General features: G+C 35.7%; 1 protein-coding gene across 2 annotated transcripts in view; it reads right to left on the minus strand.

The window, feature by feature from the left end:
• The window catches only part of RAB28 (RAB28, member RAS oncogene family), a 63,143-nt gene that overhangs the window by 23,011 nt on the left and 16,035 nt on the right, over positions 1-24,097 (minus strand). For both annotated transcript variants that reach the window (XM_005485024.4, XM_005485025.4), the window contains exon 4: positions 19,951-20,080. In XM_005485024.4, the coding sequence (XP_005485081.2) occupies positions 19,951-20,080 (130 nt within the window). The remainder of the gene's footprint in view (positions 1-19,950; positions 20,081-24,097) is intronic.

Genomic DNA, 24,097 nt, shown 5'->3' on the forward strand with positions numbered 1-24,097 from the left:
CCTACAAAATCTTGGAACCAATTTCCAGTTTTGCCTATTATTCAAACATTCTACAGCCACTTCCATATTAAGTAGAGTTGGACAAATACTTTCTTCCAAAAAATAGTAAATCTGGACATATTAAAACATCAAAAAACAGTCTTATCCTTACCTAGCAGTTCCTAAAACAGAGTTTTAAAATAATGCATAGGAACATATCTCAGAGTAATCTATTTCACGAAGCCACAGAAATGAACTATTAATATCAAACTTACTTCTATAAAAAGCATTCACCTATAAAAACCGCAATTCCCCAGAGGGCCCATGCCAGCATTCTGGATGGCTACTGCTGCATCCATCCACACAGACTGTTTCCACAGGTATGCCTCTGTTGACACCAGGCCAGCAGCTGTGTTTGGCTGTCCTCTCCAGTGTGATGCCTTTATCCAATACTCTGAATTACTTGCTTCTACCAGAGCCAACCCAGGTTAACTCCAGGGCCCTTCCATGCCTGATTCCTTTGTGGTTCCAGCAGATGTAATAAGGAGTTGGAGACACTTAGTGCTTCTCCTACATACCCCTCTGGGAACTCTCCCACAACAAAAATTATAAATGAACATGAAATCATTCACTGGGATATAAAAGCAAGCCTTAAATGTTCAAAGATCAGGCCAAGTCAGTATTACTGTTATTACAATAAACCTCCAGCATTAAGCAATTTCAAACATCAGTTCTTCTTCCAAAATTTTTCAATGTAGAGACAAGATTGGCACATATCTGAGAGAAATTACTCAGTTACTAGGCAATTTATTACTGCTTAACTGTTCCATGTGTATCAAATCCTGTTTAACAGCAGCCCAGTTTTTCTTCCATTTGGAAGCTTTTGTAACGAATTATTACTAAGCCAAACTGATTACAACTGGCAGTTAAAAAATTAATAGTCCAAATGAAATTTATATCAAATGACTTTTTATAAGCAAAAAAGTGAGGCTGCTTAGTAAATAAATATAACATTCTTCAATTAACTACAGAAGGAGAAATTAAACTCAAGCACATTCAGATCAATGATAGTAAATTTATCAGCTAATTCTTAAAATGAGCCACAGCATTTCAAAGACTACAAGAACTGAACTCAAGCTACTTATACTTAACAATATGATGATTTCAGAGCAGACAGTAGAAATCCTATGCATTTGCCAACTCACATACTTCATCATCACAATCTAGTCATGCAGGCAAAAAAGCCTACCTGAATTTTAATCAATACATCAGTTGGTTCATCACTGTCTTGAAGAACTGTTCTTACCTCTGAGCAGAGTGAGTATATAGCTCATTTCTCCCTGACATAAATTTCTATCATAATGTGAACATGTGGTCCAGAACTTCATTAGCTTAACAGAAAGCTGTTATTGACTCAGGTATTGAGGAAAAGCTACAAAAGCCTTTTCCCAAACAAATTTAAAACATCAAATAGTGGACACAGTAAGATGGATTATATTAATATTGTAACTTTACTGTATTAACCAGTCTCAGATGAGCAGAGAGAACCAAGTCATCAGGCAATCTACAAGGGACTGAACAAAAATCATTAACAACCTTGTCCAAGACTTTAGAAGCTATATAATGCATAAAGCAACCAAGGGAATAAGAAAAGTACTTTATATACAATTTGTTACAAATGAAGGCCCATACTCTTATCAAAGCAAACCCAGACATCTGCCTTTGCAAAGCAATCAAATTCTCTCTTATTATTTCTCTCTCACACACAAAAAGAAAAAAAAATAAAATTAACCAAACCAACCTCACACCAAAAAGACTATCATCAAGAAAGTAGATGGTTCAGCAGAAAAGGCAGGCCTCAAATCAGTTAGATAAGTGATAGTTTCTTTAGTAGTTTAAGCTACCATCATTTCAAATCAAAGGGATGATCCTGGCTTTTCCTAGGCTACTGGCTGAGCACTTCCAAAGCTTCTCAAGTGATAGCACCACTGCAGAAAAAAAGGAATCCACATGTTCAAAGAAAACTCGTCTTTGTTCCGCTCATTTGAGGCTGGATTAATGAACAAAACTGACTTCATGCAGTGCTACCATGACTGCAGAGGACAAAAGTGAAAGTGGGTGAAGACAATGACAAAACCACCTCAGATCAGGCTGTGTTGTGGGAAATACATCACTGAGAACAGCTAAATTTGAACACAATACATGCTCTCGTAAGTTTTTGTCAGGATTCATTTTGACTTGAAAACATTAAGTAAGTTGGGGTTCAGCTGGAATTTCTTTTTGTGAACTTTTTAACATTTCTTTTCTTAGACTTCCTACAACCAAAGGTGATTTTAAGAGTTTCTGCTTTATTCCATTTTAACTTGGAGAAATCAGCTACATCTGACTTAAAGCAGAATTTAGTTGCTGAAAGTGTATTTTCCCAGACTATTTGGTCAGTCATGACCTCAAACAGTGAAACAAACCCAATTATTTTTTTATAGTTTGGAGTCCTCAAGGATCAGCAGAACTTGCTTTGCTAGGTTTGGAAAAGGAAAGGAGAATTTGCATCAAGAAGCTAACAAGTCCCTTGCAAATAACCCCAAGATATCATCTACTAAAATTTTAGCACAGCCCTGCTGACAACCTAATTTCTTTGTGACTTAGAATACTCCTCCTCTTCTAATATACCTTAAGAGTTTCCACAGGCACAATTTCCATGGGTGAAGTGTTCTAAATTAGGATAGTAAATAAACTTTTTTAGCTAATGGTTAAACATTTGTTTAGGCCATACTTTGACCACTCTTTGACAAATTTATGCCAACATCAAAATTCCATTTAAAACATATTAATAAAAATATATTAAAGAACATGTTAGATTCTTAGAACCTTTCAGTATCACAATTTTCTTTAATATAGTCTAGGCAAGACACATGGTTTTCAGAAGAGTCTGTGAGATTCACACAGTTTAACTGGTTAAGAGCAGATACTTTAAAATAATGACCTTGAAGGCCTAAAATTAATTAACCAGGGACTACGAGTACTCAGTACCTCTCTTTGTTCCCCAGCCTTCTTAATTACTTTATCCAAAGACAATTGTATTGAAAAATAATTAAGACTGTAGAGCAACCAGCAGAATCCAGATCACATTCTCTCACTTGCAGTGTTCTAACCAACCAGCTACAAAGTAATGCACACAAACACAACCTGAGGCGCCAAGGTCAAAATTGCAAGGATGTGTGAAGGTGTTTTGTTCACTGTCCCAGAAGGTTTTTTGGAGCTTGCAGTAGGGGAGAAGGAGTTGTAACAGCTTGAGAGAGTGAATTTGGGGTTTTTTAAAGTCCAATACTTGAAGGTCTAACACAGTCCACTCCAGCAACTTTTCTTTAAGAGCATTCAGCAGCAGGTACAGAGGCAGGAAAATAAGAAACAGTACAACTACAGTGATCACTCCTTGATACACACCCCACTTTGAGGCAGCCTGAGTTCCTCAGCCTGACACTCCACCTCCAGGTTGCCGGGAATATAGCTGAAATGTTTTATAGCCACTGGTGGGCCAGCCCTTCATAAGCCTCTATGGTTCCTTTCTGAAGCCATGTGCACTTCTGGCTTCTACAATGAATAGAACTTCAACAATTTAGTTGTTCACAATGTGAAAAGAGTAATTTAAATGTTTATTTTAAGCTTGTTGCTTAAACAAAAGGCATGAGATTTCCTTGGGTTTGTATTGAAAAGACGCCATATAATTGTTCTCTACCCTCTTTTCATGGTTTTATACACCTGTTTTTCTTTTCCTGACTTCTAGGAAACTCAATCTATTTTGCTCTTCCTCATATAAAAGCTTTTTCATTCCTCTGGTCACCACTGCTCTCCTTTGTAAACTGGGATCATCAAAATTTTTCTCAATTCTTGAGGATAATTCTGAGATTCATAGCCAAAATTCTAATCCCAGCCTTATCAGAGCTTTGCAGTTTGACACCAGGGATACACATTGTGTTGGAAAGAAATTACTCACCTGGGATTTTGCTTGTCCTACTTGTTTCTTCTTTTCATTTCAGAAATGATGGCAGGAAATTTGTGGGGAATTCAAGCTAAACATAAAAATGAGATATCTAACAAACTGGAAGTGATAAAAAAGCTTTTTGGGTTCTTACTTTCTAATAATATGAAATCAAAACACACTCAGACATATAAGGAGAAAACAATGACCAAGTTACTCAGAAAGAATTGACATTCTTGCAACCCAACTCATCTTCACCAGCTGTCTATGCAAAGCAAACAATGGAATATTCCAAAAGCAGATGTATTAAATGAATGCCACACCAAGCCTTTGAACATGAAGTATTTGGCTGCACACCACAGTCCACACTGTTGGGAGCAAAAGTGATACTGAAGGTATTTCCACAAGTGTGGAAACCACAACACAGCAAAGCAACAAGTACCAAGACCAGTGACAGCATCAGTTATGACAGGCTGTAATCTGCTAAGATTACAAGCCAACAGACACTCCAACAACCTCAATTAAAAATAAAAAGAAGAAAATTTCATCTTTGAAGAAACTTCAGTAGCATCTCTGCTCCCACACAAAACATTCAATGACTACACCTTAGATGCTCCCCAGCTGTCCAAAGACAATTCCATATCAAGATGCATGCTCTGAATGAGCACTGACACAGTAAGCTCAGGCTAAGTGAACTCAGTATGGCCCTGCCATGGGGTAACCTGGTGGAACAAGTCACATCTGCTCCAAGTGCCACCAAAACCTGGGAAGGTTTTGCAGTGTGACCACGCATCACATCATAAGTGACCATGCATCACTTATGGAATAGACCAGCCAGGACAGGACAAAAACAAATTGCTCAAACAAATCCCAGAGATATGTACACATGGATATAAGGTTATGGAGCATTTTACACTCTAGCCCCATGACCCCCAATATCAGTAAAGAGAAAATGTTCTTGAAGGAATGACTTTTTGCTTTTCCTCTATCAGAAGTTAGATTAAACAAGGAAAAGTCTAAGTCTTGCCTCTTTCTTTTAAATATTCAACATCAGATGAACTCTCTGCCTGTTTCTGTCCAACTGATTTTAATCAGATTTAGTAACCTAGACTAAAAAAGAGAAATCCTACGATTACCTCAAAATACTTAAATCATGAGCAGGACTATAATGACTGCAAAATATGGCACAAGGGAAGTATTATGCTTAGACTTGGAACTTGGGAATTTCAATGAACAAGATCCCTCATTAGAATCAAATGGGGACAGATGTACTTACATGTGGGTGGGCATGGGCGGACATCAGCCCCTCCAACCTCTCTAATGAGCAATTTCCTCAGATTCAAAGAAAAATTTCATAAAAAGTTAAAGAGAAATGGCAACTTGCCTCCTATTACCACTGGCCTAACTGCTTGGGCTGCTGGTTCTATAAAAGAGGGTTTTTTCAAAGAAAATTATTGTTAAAACCATTTGGCTGAAAGTGAAGAGCTATTGAAAAGTACACTCAAACTGGCAGCTTGCTCTTAAAATTCCCCCCAGCACTTTTTATAAGTATCGTTTTGCTTGTGGCTTTTAACAGCTGTTCACACACGTCTAAGCTAGATGTGAACTTTTATTTTCCCAAAACTAAATGGGAAGCTTTAAACAGCATTTGATTTAATTTTTTTTTAATTAAAAGCGGAGGTTAAAAGGACTGTGGAAATGGATGATGCAGCTGTGCTGATGCTAGGGAAAATAATTCCAGAACAAGAAGTGAGGTAAACACACAAAATAAGTTTCCCCACACTAAGTGCACACCACACTCAAGTGATTTTATTTGCTAAAGAGAAGTTAACTCTATGTTACTATGTCTACTATACTTTTCCCTTGGACTAATCCTAAAATTAATTCCAGAATGAAGTGGCTTCACAGGTTCCAATGCTGTTCCGAAATTCTTTTAGAAACTCAAAAAACTCAGACACTCAGGTCAGAACTAGCTCATTAATATTGCCAGATATTTACTGGTTTGGTTATCAAAATAACTGAAGTTCCCCTACATTTAGACATCTCCTCTTTAGAAGAATTAAACATTTAGAGTCACACTTGCAATGGTACTGAGAGATTGAAAGAAGAAAACAGGCATTCCTAGGGGCACTTTTTTAAGGGCAGCTAGGCAATGGTTTAAGCCCATTTGAAAACCCCACCAGACAGCAGTCTACATTTTTAACACCAGCATACTCAAAAAAATTCTGCCCTCTTGGCCTAATTACTTAACAAGCAGCACTACATACAAAATTCTAACAAAAAACCCACAGAAAGAATAAAAATAGCACAGCTTATTTCTACTTGTACATGTTAAGTACAAAAGCACACTATGACAATATAACAATTCTGGATATCAACACATATTTAAAGTACATTCTACTAAAGTTCTTACAGAAAACATAAAAGCAGCTCTAAGGGAGAAAATGCATAGGATTATGAAGGAAATACCACATTAATTCATGTAGATTATGCACCCAGTAGACTGTAACAGCTCCAAAAGAAATCTTCTTCAGTACACTAGTAGAGCTACTACTTAAACCAAAAGAATTTAGTAGTTTATCCATCAAGTTTATTCAAAGAAGCTGCTAGAACTTCTGTAATAGAGTAAAAAATTATGCAAAGTAAGCCAGAGAATAAAAAAGAGGAAAAAAAAGAAAAAGAAAAAGAAAAAGAAAAAGAAAAAGAAAAAGAAAAAGAAAAAGAAAAAGAAAAAGAAAAAGAAAAAGAAAAAGAAAAAGAAAATAGAAAAAAGAAAAAACCCTGCTATATTGGGCTGATGAAGTAACACATCCTGGTCATCTATGGATGAGAAGAAAACCAACAACATTGAGGGCATTGTCTTTGCACCAAGCACAAGAGACAAGGTGTAGAGTATGAAGAAGATGAAAAAGTGGAAGAAGAGAGACAAGTAATCCAGCCTGGACAGTAGAGCCTAACAGAGAGAGGCAGATGGAAAATTACAGTGATGCAGTCATTTGCTGGAATCTCTTGTTCACCCACATACAAAAGGCTCACTATAAATATGAAAATCTGAGCTAATCAAAACCAGAAATCCAGAACATTCTCGTCAGGTCCAATAAAAAATATTGCAACCTAGATCCCTTCCTTGGGTTTCCTCTGGGACAATAGCCTCTGGGATATTGTCTTTGATGATACAAAGCCTTGATTTCTCTTGGGTTAGTTCCTTGCTAAGTCCAGGGCACAAATCAAGTCATGCAGGTGCATACAAATTACATTTGTACATTTTAACAAATCAAAAGCCAAAAATAAAAATTTACCACAGGTAAACACAAGGATATAGCAAATACAGCATTCATGTCTCCGACCCTTCTATAAAAAAAAAAAAAAACATGCTTTAAGAACTGACATTAATATACTGAACACCACTTGCAGATAAAATGATCCAGAGTGCACCAATTCAAGTTTTGTATTAGAGCAAAATGAAAACTTAAGATCCAGAACTGTTAAAATACTCTGAGTCACTTTATGTTTTATTTCCTAATAGTATGTCCTCAGCATTACAAATGAACTAATCATAAGAGTATCACTCAATGGAAAGACAGAAAGAACTATCAATGACAATATACATTTTGCTGAAATATAGTTTCTTAATATTCCACAAGCGAGCCGGAGAAAAAATTGGCCAAGCAACTTTAAAAATGCATACACACTATCAACACCCACACTATAAAATGTTCCAAAATGGATGACATAGAAACAGAAAATGCCTTGCTGCTACAAGACACTTCTTTGTCCAAAGGATTATCAGATATCCCTTCTTTTCCCTACTGTCAGTTAGTATGAGCCTAAATGTACAAGAAAGTAGCTCCCAAAAGGTACACAGAAATTTTCCTGTCCTGAGAATTCTCAGCTGCAAGCGTTGCCCTCAGATTAAACAACTACAAAAGCATGTGGTTTTGCAACCTAATAAATAAGGCATAACACAGTTACAGTAATCAAATTCAAATTAAAAGAAAGCATTCAAATAAAAAGTAATCATTTCCATCAATAAAGCAATATAATCTGTTTAGGACAAGGAAAGTGATTTTATTGCACATTTGCTCAGTATTCCTTCTACGTATTGTTTTCCTAATCACAGACTTTGTCAGGAACCTGACTTTGTTTGGTAATGGCAGGATGTTAGCAGTCTGTACTGCTTTAGAGAAAAACTAATGGCCTTCCAAAATGATCTGCTCTAGTTCAATCTGAATTACTGGACACGAAGTAAAAGATAGAGAACAAAATATGTCCTGTGCTGTGCAGACCAAGCCTGATTATGAAAGAAGGCTTGTGGCTAAAATCTTTGAAACAAATCTTAGTCACAGTGATGTCAAAAGTCAAACAGTACCACTGACAGTGGAACTAGACAGTTTTAAACTTTTGATTTTTCAGTTCCCTCTCAAAGCAGATCAGATCTTAAAGTTTACCCTTACATATCTGTCAGTATGACCAAAAAAGTAGGGTACTATTCCATGTAAATATCACAAATAAAATAATCTTTCTATGATCATTTATTTCAAAATTAGGAGATAAGGGGAGTTAACAGTTGAAAGACTGTAAGCATGCTTCAATTTTAGAAAAACAACGTACAAGATATTTTCCTATCCAGTTTGCTCTCTAGCATCCTGCTTCCATTATTAATTCATTGCCATGCTCTAAGCTGAAAAATATGAAGGAAACTGCAGTCTTGTTTCAGTGCTTTTGAAGGCAATGAGACTGCTTGGAACAAGTGAGGGTAAGTGTATATGGTGGGATTGTGATGTTGCTATAGTACTCTTTCATGAACAGTAATTACTCTGCAAGTGTGTAAAGCAGACAGGCCCAGTTGCATAAGGCTCAATGCAAGTTTTATGAACTGCAGAAAAGCATGATTAGTATGGGGGAAAAACATGTTTCACACTTTTATTGTAAAGAACATGAGAATCTCGCAGAAACTGCCAGAACAGATGTTCATAAATTGGGCCCTTAATCTGCAGCACTTTCCAGGTTTTAAGCTATATCCACTGGTCTGTAAAACATATTCCTCTCTTTTTAATATAATTCTTCTGTTTAGTTTTTTTAATAAATAAGTTTATGACTTTAGTAGTGTTGCCAGCTGTTCAATTTTGATTTACTGTCAGAGTCTGCTTTAATATATAGTGGCTTTTGTGGCTTACCCATATAGATTACATTTTAAGCTTCAAGATATCACTATAAAGCAGCTGGAAAAAGTGCTGGCTGTGCTCAGAAACCAGCATTATTGCCCTAGTGATCAACCACTGAAACACGCAACTAGACCAGTAACCATTTTCTAATAAACTTTTGTATACACCATTCCCAAAATAAAACTGCAAAACTTACAGTGTAAAAGCAGGTCATCTTAGCACATGTACTTTAAGAAGTCAGCCCAATAAAACTGCTCAATTATTAATTAGGCAGCATATTAGCTAGCAATAGAGATCTCTACAATGACTGCTCCTTAATCTTTCTTTATATTGTTTCCTTTACTTCTTCTGTACAGCTTGCGACAACTTAAGAAATAAAAGGTTTTAGAGCTGCTTTATGGAGTGCTTTCTAAAAATTTACTTTAAAGCAGTACTGAATATTACCGGCAAAGAACTGTCAGTATTCTTCACACTGAACCATTTTCAACCTTGCAAAATTACAATACAACCAGACTAAGCTTCTTTTCTCCAGCATCTGCAAGTAGACGGGGTAATGTTATTAAAATAAACTACCACAACAGTATATTTAGAATTAAACAATGAATTAAACTCAAAAACTCTGGAAATTCTCTACAGCTGAACTAGTTCAGAACTATCAGTCATAACTACTAGGGCTCATATATTACATTGAAAACTACTTTTTCTGCTCAAAAAGATTCCTTTTTCCATACAAAACTAACTCCCTAAAAAAAAAATCCAGTCAAGAGAACCAAACAGCTTCAATCAGAAGGATCAGTATGGTGCCTTGTGAGAGGGATTTTTTTACTTGTCTTACACTGTTATTTCCTCCCAAGTTTAGATTTGCCGGTTGGACAGTATTCCTGGTGCACTACTCTCACAAAGTCCTATCATACCTAAGGGGAAGGCATACCTACATCATGGAAAATATAATGGGAAAAATAAAACAACAACTAAACCAGCCCTTCTACCCATAGCATCAGCAGCAAAGCCTGTAGGAGAATGAAGAATGAAGAGAAGCATAAAGATACACATCCCATGAGACATCACTGGCATTTGCAGAACAAAACACATCAAGCTCCTGGAAATGTATGAAGTAAGGTTTTAGGAACTGAGGGTCTCTCTTCCTGTACACAGCATCAAAGGTGTGCTATCTGTACAAATCTTGGTTTTTCCAGCCTTCATGTTAAATTGTCTACCACAAAAAAAATGCTTGGTTACAAAATCCCACAATTTAAAGCTGTCCTAAATACACATCATGATTATATCCCTGGATTTTTCCAAAGCAAGCCTTTCCCAAGGCGTTTTACTGTTCTTGTGTTCCATTCAACTATTTAGGCCATACCTTTATTTTAATGCTTTTTGTTTAGATATGAAACAAAAAGCAATAGTCCTGATGGCAGTTTTTAAATGGTATGACCAAGGTATGATTGAGTTCTCCAGTCAAAGTCAGAAAGATTTAATGTTATTCCTCTTTCTGTACACATATTTCAAAACTTTAATGAATTCTACCATGTGTAGAATTCTACATACTAGTATTATACCAGTACAATATATTCCTGTCATCACACATAATTAGGTAAAAATATTGGACAATATTTGCAACCAAAGAAAACCCTCATAGTATACATGTTAAAAAAGGTAATCCAGAAGAATATTATAAACTAGGGGCTAGCACGAGAACACCAGAGTAAACCTGGAGTAGCTCACTAATTCTGCTATAAATTTACACCCATGTAAACAAAATTTTTATCTTAAGACTACTTCTGAAAAAAAACTAGAGTTAAAAAGCCAAAAATATATCATGAAAATTTCATAGGGAGCTCAGTATTTTTGAAATAGAAACTATGTGTAACGTACATAAAGGCCTCCTCTTGTACAACTTTATTTTAAAATAAAGTTGTACAAGAGGAGGCCTTTATGTAAATATAAATATATATATAAATAAATGTATAAATGTATATATAAATAAATTAGATTACTAATTTACCATTTATCATCACTTTACTCCACCCTCCTTAATCAACAAATTTCAGTAAATCTTAATTGATTTTAAACTGAATTTAATGTGGAGTCTTAAACCTTTCCTTCTAAAACAAGCCTATTTTGAAGTTATCCTCCATACCACAATGGCTGGAAGCACAGAGCGTAAATAACAACAACACTCTCTGCATTTAACCAACAGACTTATCTCGGTGATCTGTTTGATACTGGCCGAGTAGTTACTTCTGTGGTAACATCTTCACAGTCTCATATTACACACACAAAAGGAATGACTTTTTTTTTTTCCAAATACAAATTTTCCCCTCAAAAAACCATGATCTATAAAAAAGACCTAAGTAGAATGCAGAAAGAAACTGTAGCACAATTGGCACCTCATCAAGACATGCCTTCTCAAATACTGGAACAATATTTGAACTCATAACCATAAGTGCTTAATATGCTTAAAGCTCTACCCAAAAGAAGCCACACATTTAGCAGAGCACATGTTCCTGTACTGAAATGGGTATCATAAACCCACAGTGTCTCAGGAATGGAGCTGTTACTGTGGGCTAAACTCAAAATGGCACCATTAATTTCCACTTTGCTAGAAAAACCCCAATAAACATGATGATGTCCTGACAATTACACAATTAAAAAATGTACATACAATGCATTCCCTGTAATTTTTCTTTGTTCTTCAATCTCTATGCACATCAGTCATACCACAAAGAAAGTGAAGGTTATCCATTATGATTATTTCCCATATTAGCATAAACTATCCCTCAATCTCTAAATTGAACTGGAATAATAACTGCTTACTTCCAATAAAAGTCTTGATTTTCTTTTTCTGGTTGATTGAAATCAGTAGAACAAGCTGAAGTTTTCCCTGTTGGTTAGGAATAAATTTCTCTTCCACACTCTCTGCCCATACAGAGTATTACATTTATTCAACTACTACCTGCATTTCAGCTAAAACACTGTACAACTGTTACTACATTTATCAGTCTGACTCTGAAACTCAAAAGCTTTAAAAAAAATTAGTTTACTGACTTATCTAGCTTTTAAATAGAAAATAATGCTACAATAACATTTGTCTTTTTCTCCATTTTATCCCAAATCTTAATAGTAATGCCCTATTCACATTCAAAATTTGCTTATCTTCTCTCATCAACTTCCTTCAATAATAATATATGAGAATATATTTCCACAGTAGCTAATGGAGACATTCCTACAGATCAATGTGCTGCAGTGATACAGAAATAAAAGCTTACTTCACTGTAATGATGCTTCCAGACTTCCCTCAAGTCAGGTGGTTACTTGCAGTTAATGATCTGTGACATACCACACAAGTAGTCCTAAAAAGACTTATTATCCACTGCATGTGCAACAATATTTGCTTTATGGATGGCTAAATGAATGAAGACATTCAATGTAACTGTAAAAGTAAAATCAAAAGAAAACTTACAAGTAACATGTTTTCTTTGAGTAAAAGAGCTGTGAACATTTTCCATTAATACTTAACCTTTTGCTGGAGCAGTGCAACCACATATAATGCTTGAATCCATAAAGCCCAAGAGCTGCTCAGGGTTAACACTGATTAACTACCCCCAATCAAATGTTATAACTTTTAAAAATTTCAGAGAGTTTCCCTCCACTAATGAAATCGAAATTGCATTTATGTCATGTGGCAAAGGTAGGAGCAGGACAACCAGCAAAGAAAAGAAATTCTGCCCTGTTTTAAAACCAGGTATATTTTTTTAATCTAATAAAACAGACATGAATTTGACTGGGTTTTAAAACTATGTATATTATGCTCCACTGACTTCTATTAATATACTAATAGAAAAGAATAGCAAATTAACCTAAAATAAGCTCCAATCCAACAGCACAATATCTCCCATGACTCTCAGACTGTGCAGACATTCACACATTTTCTGTTTATAATTTTTTTCATTTACTAGACTCAGCTTTTGTCCACCATATGTCCACCGTAGATTAACTATTCCCTTAGGTACAATTAAGGGCTTTCCATTTGTTGTAAGAAGACCTAAGTATGAAGGACGCAGCCAGAAAAAACATTTCTACCTAAACCAAAAACAGAAGCACATTCAGCCTGAACTATAGTTTATGCAGCATCTTTTTTTATTGGGCGTATGTCTACATTGCTAAATAAACCACAGACAAAATCCATGGAAACAGCAAGAAATCTCTCAGCATTTCATTTGTGTATTATTATAAAAATATGATACATATACTGTTCTAACCTTTGTATTTAAACAGTTTACTTCTATTTGCATTTTTCAATGACATTTCTACAGATTTTTCTCAATTTAAGCATAACTGTTAGGGAATGAGAATATATTATTTACTGTAACTTCTGTAGCACTGGTGTTTGAGTTCCAAGTACACTAACAACTGTCTACCAGGTCCTTCAACTTGGTTGTGGTTCTTGGTTAGTCATAGCATGCAAAACTCAAGGGCACAAAACAAAAATCTCAAGTGCAGCCTCAAGATTTTAAATGTAGAAAGAAGAAACCAGTTTATTCATTGTCATTAAAATAAAAAAAAAGTGTAGCATAACTTAACTGCTTATTAGTTGGAATAGTTCATGACTATTCACTTTCTCACTCACTTCCTTGTACAAGCACTGTATGACCCAAAGGAGAAAACATTTTTTCTGCAAATAGTTTGCACAGATCTGAACTGCCCTGGTTCAACTGAATGTAAATTCATTGATTTTCATAGAACTACACCTGTTTATGTCAGGACTCTGTCTAGCTGTACAAATCTCAAACTCAGACAAGCAGTACAACAGTAACATACTTTCTGTGTGCAAGTTGTGTATATTGTTCAGCTTCAACTCTGTCATGAACCCCAGACTGCAGCAGAACACAAATGAAAAAAGAAACTCACTACTAACTAATGCTATCTGGGCTGAATACAGGCTCAATTATTTGACAAGGATTGTTAATTATCTTTTGAGCAGCATGAAAAAAAAGGATTCACCATCAAAAACTATACCGTATACATGCTTCAATAATGGCTGCAGCACTCTAAGAAAGTCCAGAAGTCTAAAAATTTGCCTTTAACCAGATTACTAATCAGCTTCTGTGTCCACTGCCTTCTCATCCAAGACATCATTTAGTGAAAGAAGGCTTGAAGTAAAACATGGGCTGATTTGCAGCCCTTTGCAACAGATCACAGCAAGTCACACGAAGACAGGAGCCAAAATGCAATACATACACACAGATCCTTGTAATCTTTCCTGCCAGGTGTTTTCCCTTCACAGACAATACAAAATGGCAAGGTAAATACTACACAAGAGCAATAAACCTTCCTTCTTTTCTTCTGTGCAAAATTCTGTAAGCTCAGATCCTTTCCAAAGAACAGCACTTGAGGCTCAAGCTCTGTCTACTAATCACAGTTTAGTAGACTTGTCCACATGGCAATTTAACAGACATACTTTAATAGATCCCTTCAGCATGGATGGTACTCAGCCCTATAAATGTTAAGCTAAGCATGATTTAGGATCAAAATCTTGCAAGACAAATGCTTTCTCAGACAAGCAAGGTAATTTTTTCACTCAAAAATGTGTGTGCTCCTAGGTTGCTCCCACTGCTAAAGTAATACAGAGCATATTGAGATACTGGGTTGGAAATATTATGGCAAATAAAAGATCATTTTTACGTGTGGTTTTCTCTTCCGTTAATTTAAATTTCTTGTTAAAAAGCTACCTGACCTTTGAAACAAATCCATAGGACTCCAATTTTCTATTAATCTTACAAGCTGAGACAAACATTTGGTTGAGACAAACAGGTTTGGTTGAGACAAACAGGTTGAGACAAACAAGGTTGAGACCAACATTTAATATATATTTTAAAACAGGGTATCATTCTACATTTATTCAAATGAGTTGGTAAAATTATTGTAGCACAGGACAAAATTTTCTTTTTAAGGGAGTCTCTACATGTAAGTAGTTTACCCTCCAATCCCAAGAGCATGTGTGAGGCTCAGGTGACCAGACCTGCTGGTGGGCATACAGGAACTTTAGTTTAATCAGGCATAAGACTCTAAAGAACAGGGGTATTTGCATTAGCTGCTCAACACTTGTCTTAATTATAGGTGAAGGACCTTAAAAGGGCAAGCCCGCAGGAAGCAAGAGCAGAAAACTGGGGGCGGTTGGGAGGGGCAAGAGAATGAATGCACAGCTCTGAATTTAAACAAAACAGATTATCAAATTGAGTATTAATGAAGAAATTTTCTGAGTACAACGGAGGAGGCTAAGTATATAATGCAGCAACAGAGTCAAAAAGCACACTGGGCAAGTCCCATGACTAGCCAGATTCACATTAGTACACAAAACACCAAATGTTAATTTGTATCTGGGCTGGAAAATGTTTCTTTCTGTGCTCAGATAAGATAGGTAAAAACATTTTATGTTGTATGTAAGGGCAAGTTAAAGGGTACACTAAAATGTAACCTTTAAACTTCACAATGTAACAGCATCCCACTTCCTGTTCAGAGATAGCACTCCAAGATCAATTAATCATGGCCAAGACGAACAAACGGTCAACATTCTTAATTAGTGTTGATGCATTCTCCTCTGTGCCCTCATCTGTCATGAAGATTGTTTAAAAATCTGAGTTATTAGTCTTTATTGAGGAGTGGATCTGGTTAATATCTCTAAGAACAGAAATCATTCATCTAGCCACTATACACCAGTACCTGATAATTCCTACCCCCTACATAAGCTACAGATAACTAGCGCCCTAAGACCATCTTGGGAGCTATAAATCACAATGAGTATAGCTCCCATGCAACCTGGGTTAATTTTTGTTTACAATATATCCACTGAAAATGCTGGTATGACACTTGAGGAGACTGCTTATAGATTAGTGCAGAAGAAAATACATAAAGCCATCAAGGTAGAAAGGAAGCAAATACATCAATCATATGAAACATGGTAAACCCTCTCTAATTCACACTTAATGACTAGAAGATCCATTGTGATCACTGAACTTTATCAATACCTAATTTAAGCAACAATCCTAAGTGCACAAAACACAATTCATTCACTTGATAACTATAGCCTCATTTATACCATACAAATCAAAGTATTTGACAGCAACATATATATACAAAAGTTTTGAGTTATTGCATAGAAACTCCAAAACATAAAGTTAAAATTAACTGTAAGGGTTACTTCCCAATCAGCAGTGCAACACTGCTGATTCAATAAGTGATTCAAAGTGAACACTTTGTATTCAATAAGAATAAAATAACACAAGGTAAGCTACTAGGAAAGTCAATTGTAAGATTCAATGTCAGCTGTAAAGTTCAGGATTATTAAGATCTTATGACTTAGAATTAATAGGAAAAAATATCTCTACATTAAATTTTATAATTCCTTCTGTTGTTCATCAAATGCACAGACAAAAATCTATGGAAAGACAATTGATAATTGATCATTGGTGCAGAAAGCAGGTCTGGGCAGGATCTTGATTCAAATCAGCTTTCTACAGTCTGATCAAACGTGTCGGACAGGCTATAGAAGAAAAGAAAAAAGGTACAGGAAGGAAAAAAGAAAGAAGCTGAAACTAAGCACCCAGAGGGAACCCAGACAGCTTCAATAAAGTCCTGGTTTTACAAGGGAGATCAGCATTTCTAAAGCTCTTGCTCTCCCAATTTTTTTGAATAAATTAATGGGCAACAACATGCCTTCATCTAATTAAAAAAAAAAATCAAAAACAAACAAACAAAAATCAAAACAAACAAACAAAATGAGAAGTGGAAAAAAGGGAAAATAAAAAAGAGAGGTGGGAAGGTCCAGAATTCCAGAATTTAGGTATCAATTCATACTGCTCTACTATTTTCAAATAAATCTCTGATGGATGAGACACCAGCAACTGATAGGAGCTTTTTAAGTAGAAATTACCTTTCAAATGTTTCATGATTAAATCTTAACCTCTTACAAACACAACAGGACATTTTAATAGCTTGACACCACTCTGAAGCTAATTATCATGCTTTAAACAGACACAGCAGCTTACTGTGTTCATGCTGCTAATCTATTGCAATGCACAATAAACCAGAACAGTGAAAACAAGCACTGTTTCATTTAAATCAGCACTGAACAGTTTCTTTAAGTTTTATGGAATAGTAGAGAAATCCCCACAAACTTAACATTTAACAAAATGACTACAAATTTATACTAGAAACCACTAATAAATTACCTATAAAACTGCATGACTTAACAGTAGCAAACAATTATGCACCAGATACTGCTAGGTATCAAATTATTTGCTTTCAATGACAAAATTACTCAGGGAAGTTGTATAGAATTCAAGTGTAGAGTTTTCTGTATCATATTGTGTAGAGAAATATTTTTGTTTTCTTCCAAGCTATAGCTTTTTCCCTAGAGAAAATCCAAGTATGTCTCCCCCAAATGGAAAAAATACACATGTATTTCAGACCGAGTTACTAAGAGAAAACACACAAAGGACAGCCCAAGTTCAGTAACTAAGTTTAAGCCAAAGTTTCAAAACAGAGGCTGAGCTTCCAAATTCTTATCAGTCTAAAGACTGGCCCAAAGCTTTCCAAATGCTATGAATGAAAATAACTGCATACTTGGCAAATTTTAAAAGCTTTTATCAGAAAGAAAGTTAAGTGTTAGAATAACTTGCCTGTGGATATTGACATTTCTAATCTTTCAGTCAGCTTACCTGGATATTTTCCTAAAAGACATGTACAGCTCAAAAAAACCAAGTACAATCCTGAGACAGAAACCACTCATTGGAGTAATTCTTCTGAATGATGCATGAGGTCAAGAAAGTCCATCAATTCATCAAATGGCTTTTCCTGGCTCTTAACCTATTATTGCTCTTGCATTGCATCTGAGTGTTTTATCACTTACTAAGCAAAGAAGTTGAACAGAGTGATTCCTCCTTAATAATTTGCTAGTACCAGCAGTATTATCTCTTCATAACATGTGAGAGTCAAAACCATGCTTCTATATAAACACTTTGTTTTCCATTTATGTAATGACAGCAGCCTACTATTAATTTTTAGTATTGGGGTGGAAGCCCTCCTAGATATTCTTCTCCTACTACAGAATTCAGAAAAGCAATATACTTTCAAAGTCTAATTTTTATCATGCTGAAATAAAAATAACGCAAAAACATCCCTCTGTAAGCAGTATCCCCTGCATGCTCAACATGTGCAACAGCAACAAACATCCTTAGCATCACATGAAATCAATATTTTGCTGCTTTTCTTTATACACAGCTTCTGAAGGAAAACAAAGCAGCAAGTAATTCCTTCAACTGCTATTTCCATAAAATGAAAGCCCTTTTACTAGTCAGTGTCAGCATATGTCTGAAAACTCACCTAGAAAACCAGATTCTACTTCCAGATGCTCCCAGGGAAACATCAAATATTAAAGAATTGTGGGCATATATATTTGAAAAAAAAAAGAAATAACCAACCTCCAAATCAAAAACAATGTATCGTTTTCTACACCTATTGTGCCAGTTCAGCAAAGGAACTTTTTTTTTATGCTATGTTGCAGTGTATCTTACTGCAAATACTTAGTAATATTTGCAGAACTCCAGCAAGGAAGTCCAAATTTAGGGCAAAATAGAAACCAGTGAAAAATACTTTTCATTTGAATTTCAACAGAATTTGTATTATTGACTCTGGTCAGCTAGAGTACAACACTGTCAGTGTTATGCTTTCAGAAGTGCTATTTATATATTGTAACTCTAAGACCTTCTCTGTTTTCTTCACAGGAAATTAGTATTTCATAATTAATGTCATAAAATGTTACAGCATCACTGTAGCAATACTACAATTAATGATTCTGAATGAAATTGTTGTCTCTACATTGTTTTCAAATTATTTTAAACAATTCTAATATGCTGGATAAGGTTCTTCTCTCAGGTTTGTTGATGACATGGTCACTGTAACACAAATTATTTGCCAAGTGAAAAAAATATCAAATATTTTCTGTTGCTCAAATACCATGTTTGTAGTTTTTAAAAATTATGTACCCACTTCTATCACTTTGATTGTAAACTTTTTATATGTTGCTTTTACCATCTTCAACAGAAAAATGGGTAAGAAAGCCAGGATCAAGACAGCAGGTATGTTAATAATAATGTTTGTGTAAGATTTTTTAATTGGAAATGGGGAAATTTTGAATCTATATAATTAGGAAACTACCTAAGTGATTATTATATAAAGTGACGTATTTTGGTGGTCAGAGGAACACTGTTATATTATACTTATGTGATCAAAAAAAAGGAGGTTAAAACAACACAAATCACCTGATGTACACAACTACAGATAACCTTGAAAAAAGTCTGATAAGCAATTCCTAGGTATTATGCCTATTGCATAGTGTAGCTTTTTAAACGTATACCAGTAGTTAATGCAGCAGTCTCTTAACATACAGAATCATGAAATATACTTTTTAATACACCCAGAAATGCTCCCCAGTTCTCCATTGCCATGGTTATTTCCTGGGGTCTATCAAATTCAAACATGGGGAGTCATCTCCCTCCTCCTGTGTGCTGCTCTCCAAGCAAAGAGGACAGAGGTAGGGAGGCTGCAGGCTAGGCAAAGCATGATGCAACAAATCCCATAACATAATCTATCTGCCTGCAGCCATAATTCTGAAGTATACCCAAATATGTCATCTGTACACAGCAAAAACAAACAAGATAGTATTCAGTTGCATTTTGCTAAATATACATATAGCTTATGTCATTTCTTTAATAGCAAACCACATCCAGAGTATTTCATTATAAGTAAATATGAGTAACTTACTTTTATTTCCAACCAAGGCCACAAGTGGCTGTGTTTCTGATCCTTCATTCACTTTTTTTACCACATTATACCAGTCTTCCAAATTTTCAAAACTCTGGCCATTGGTAATATCATAAACCAAGAGAATGCCCTAAATAAAAAGACATGTTTAAAATGTTACAGATTGGAAAATAATTTAACATGGTAAGATTTGCAGCAGTCTAAATCATTATTGTCATAGAATAGAGCAGTAACAAATAATGGCATCATATCTTTCAAGGGTCAGTTAAAGGAATTATAAATTCCTACACTATACACATACAGTATTTCTCCTGCATTTCATGTGTTCCAAATGCACATTTCAGGAAATAAATGGCAATACAGTCAAGAGCACAATTATTTATATCAGAAATATTACAAACTGTATAGACTTTATGATAAACCCAAAATAGCATTTCACACGAACAGGAAAATAAAAATTACACTGGAGAAGGTCTTTTGTTTTAACAAATATTAGTTGTAGTTTCAATGTTCCCTTTTTTGAAAGAAAAACAAAAGGCAGTTCAATTATACATTTCTGCACATTGTCTGTCATGTTTCCGCTGCCTTTTGGGGATAAAGGCCAGATTCCATTCCTTCAGTGTTGTAGAAGATAAGAAGTTATGGGTGAGCTTTAAACTTTCAAAAGAGAACCTAAACACATGGTGATAACTCAAAAAGGAGTCCCGTATATTTCCAAGGTTTTGGGCCCAGCTACAGGTGACAAATACTTAAAGCAGACACTTCTGATGATTCCTCAACACAAATATTCAGTATTATAAAGCACAGTCTATTAACAGTCCAAATGTCATCCCTGTCCCCTCCACAATTTCAAGATCAGCTCTCAGATCTTATTGAGTCTTCTGCCCCTGCTTTCCACTACACCCTAATAAAATCAATATCTTGTAAATGAGGAGTAAAGTCGGAATTGGTTTCAGGTACACTTGTTGTCACGAAGTTCACACCTGGCAAAAAAACCCTACATCTGCACACTGTTTCTCACATGAAATTTTCACAAATATTCTGAAAAAACAGTATGATCCATACAAAAATAGCTGGTGAAAGACCTACTCTCAATAGAAAAGATTTTTCAAGTTTTTTTCAGGCATTTGTCTGGGCCCTGTTTTAACTGATAGTTAAAAGGAGTGTCTCAGATCATAAGGAGTGCCTTAGATCACAAAACAGAGTGCACACTTAATAACTTCACATTTGATAACAAATTAGTATAGACTGCAAGACTATTTGAGAAGAGCTCAGATTTTATGATGACAAACAGTGTAAAAATAATAAGATGCAATTCAAGAAATACCATGACAAGTTCAAAGGAAGCAATAGCCAAGTGCACAATAGGAAGCATCTGGCTCTGCAGCAAGTTCCATATAATAGGATCAAGGAGTTACAGCTCACAGCTGAATATGTCAAACTTATTTTGCAAATATCACATTGGCATAAAACATTCCAGGAAAAAAATCCATCTTTGGACACTTGAATGCCAAAAAAGGGTACAATAGAAGAAATGAAGAACAGTATCACAGGTTTGGAAACCATGACTGACATGGAAAAAGTGGGAAAAAAAAACCTGTCTGCTTCAACAAATGCATGACTTAGGCATGATGATACTGGTAACAAATTTCAAGAGAAGATAACAGGAGCTCTCTTTGTATATGCTTTTATACATAGTTTGCAGAAGCCACTAAATTGGGAAGACCAGCCAATGTGCCCAAGGGCAAGGTTATCTCAAAGGGGTATGTAGACATGCTCAAGGAATGGGTGAACAGGAACCTTTCAACATTCAACAAGGACAAGTGCCAAGTCCTGCAGCTAGGAAGGAATGAGCAATACAGGCTGAGAGGAGCAACACATGACTAGCTGGAGAGCAACTAAAAATGACCTGCAGGTCTTGTCAGACAGCAGGCCAAATCCAAGCCAGCAACATTCCCTGGCAGCAAGGATGGCCAATGTAATCCTGGGCTGCATTAGCAGAAGCACAGCCACCAGTCCAGTAAACTTTTCTACTCAGCACTTGTTGGGTCATAGCTAAAATAACACATCCAGTCAGAACACATCTTTAGGTCCCTCAAGATAAAAGTGGAGTAACTTCAGCAGAGGGCTAGCAAGATGATCAGAGGCTGGAGCACTTGTTTTATGACAAAGAGATGAATAAACCCAAATTCTTCAGCATGGAGAGGAAATGGCCCTGGGAAGACCTAAAAGCAGCCTTCCCACACCCATGAGGAAGCAATTAAGGAGATGGAGCCAGGCTCTTCACAGCAGTGCACAGCAAGATAAAACCTAGTGGGCATAAGCTGAAATAAGAGAAATTCAAACCATAACTAACGAAAAGCTTTTTCACCATGAGGAAAATAAAGCAGGTTGACCAGAGGTTGCTCAGTCTCCATCCTTAGAAGTTTACAAGCAGGACTCAATAGATCCTTGAGCAGCCTAGCTCCATCTCTCAGTTGACCCTACTTAGAGAGTGTTGTACTCCAACCTCCTGACATCCTTCCACCCTGCACTTTCTTACAAACCTGTGATCAATACAACATGTAGTGATAAGTTTAACTCACAGCAAGAAGATTATAGCAAGAGTACTAAAAAAAGCAAACAAACAAAACAAAAAACCCTATGGAGACTAAGAATAGCAAAGCTCTGAAATACACCACTTATAACAGTCGTGTACACCAACACTAAAAAAATTTTTGAAGGTTGATAAAAGTCATTACACATGGATAGCTTTGAAGGAGGGCAACAGATCCTACTGAGATCCCTCCAACTACTTTCTTATGACAGCAACACCACCCTATCTTGTTTTCTACAATGTTACTAACTCCTTGGCAAACTTGATTTTTTTGTTCCTTATATAGTTGCTATTAATTTCTGAGGAAGAGCTTTCATCAGTTCCTTCAAGGAAATTAAGAATTATGACACCCAACTTTCCTCTTGCTATCTTTCCTCCTTTACTAATCAAATAGAAGATTAAACATCCACTTCCCTCTTCCAATTTTGGTACAATTTATTTATTATTTATTTATTATCTTACACCTCCAAGTTAATCTCAGTTAATTTCTCCCGGCTATTTTTATAACTACCCAAATGCCTGGGCACTCGGCATTAAACTGTCAAATTAAATTGTCTCACAATCTAAGTTTTGCTCTAGGAAGGACATACTTAAGTTATTAAATGTTCAGTGGAAAAGAAACTCAATCTACGGCATGGTAAAAAAAACCACCAGCCATAATGCTGGAAGTTGCAAATGAGGAAAGAGCACATGGCAATGCTTCTTTCACCAGCTGTCGAGTTCTTTCACCAGCTTGCAGAAGAGCAGATCATCTAAACAATCTTCAACACTAATCAGAGTTTGATGGAGAATAAATAAGAATGTGTGAGCATTTAAAGTTAGCCAATTCTTTCTAACCAATTCTTCATCAAAATTCTACTCTGCTTCATGTCTTCTAGACAACTGTAGCCTACCTACCCCTTAGGATGAAAGGGTATTCACAGTGGATTTACCATCAAAGAAATCATTTAACAAAGTTTGCAACTAGGGCTGACTTCACTTCCTTTTGGTCCCTTTCTCCGTGATCTAAAACACTGCTTCTAAAGCACGTTCTTTTCTTAAACATTTTTTTGTTTAGTTTGCCAAAATTTGCTGCACTTTCAAAAAGCAAAGATGGCAGGTATAACATCATATAGATGCAAAAAAAAAGGCAGCATGGCATCCAGGTCATAAAGAATACTTTCTGCTTAGATTTTCACCACAACAGCACTCTATAAACAACTTAGTATGATAGAGACAATTAATGAAAGACAAGTCACAACTCCATGGCTAAAATTTATTTCATCTTTTTCTTTTATTTAACAGAGAAATCCCATAACTTCTTTCAAAAAAATACATAGTATTTTCGACAAACTTACAGTATATGGAGTACAGACCAAGTAGACAACATAAAAACTGTTGTTTCCCTATTATGTGTGAGGAATTCAGGAGGAAAATTAACACTGCCATTTTTACACAAAAGTGCTGTATTTCCCTGCCATGAAAGAGGTTTGAAACACATGGTAGACGACAGGCCAAGAACAGCACATTGATTCTCTAGTATCCAGCAACATGGTGAATAGTCCCTGCTTG

Source organism: Zonotrichia albicollis, chromosome 5 (assembly GCF_047830755.1).
Source record: "Zonotrichia albicollis isolate bZonAlb1 chromosome 5, bZonAlb1.hap1, whole genome shotgun sequence".
In the NCBI taxonomy this organism is placed as follows: domain Eukaryota; kingdom Metazoa; phylum Chordata; class Aves; order Passeriformes; family Passerellidae; genus Zonotrichia; species Zonotrichia albicollis.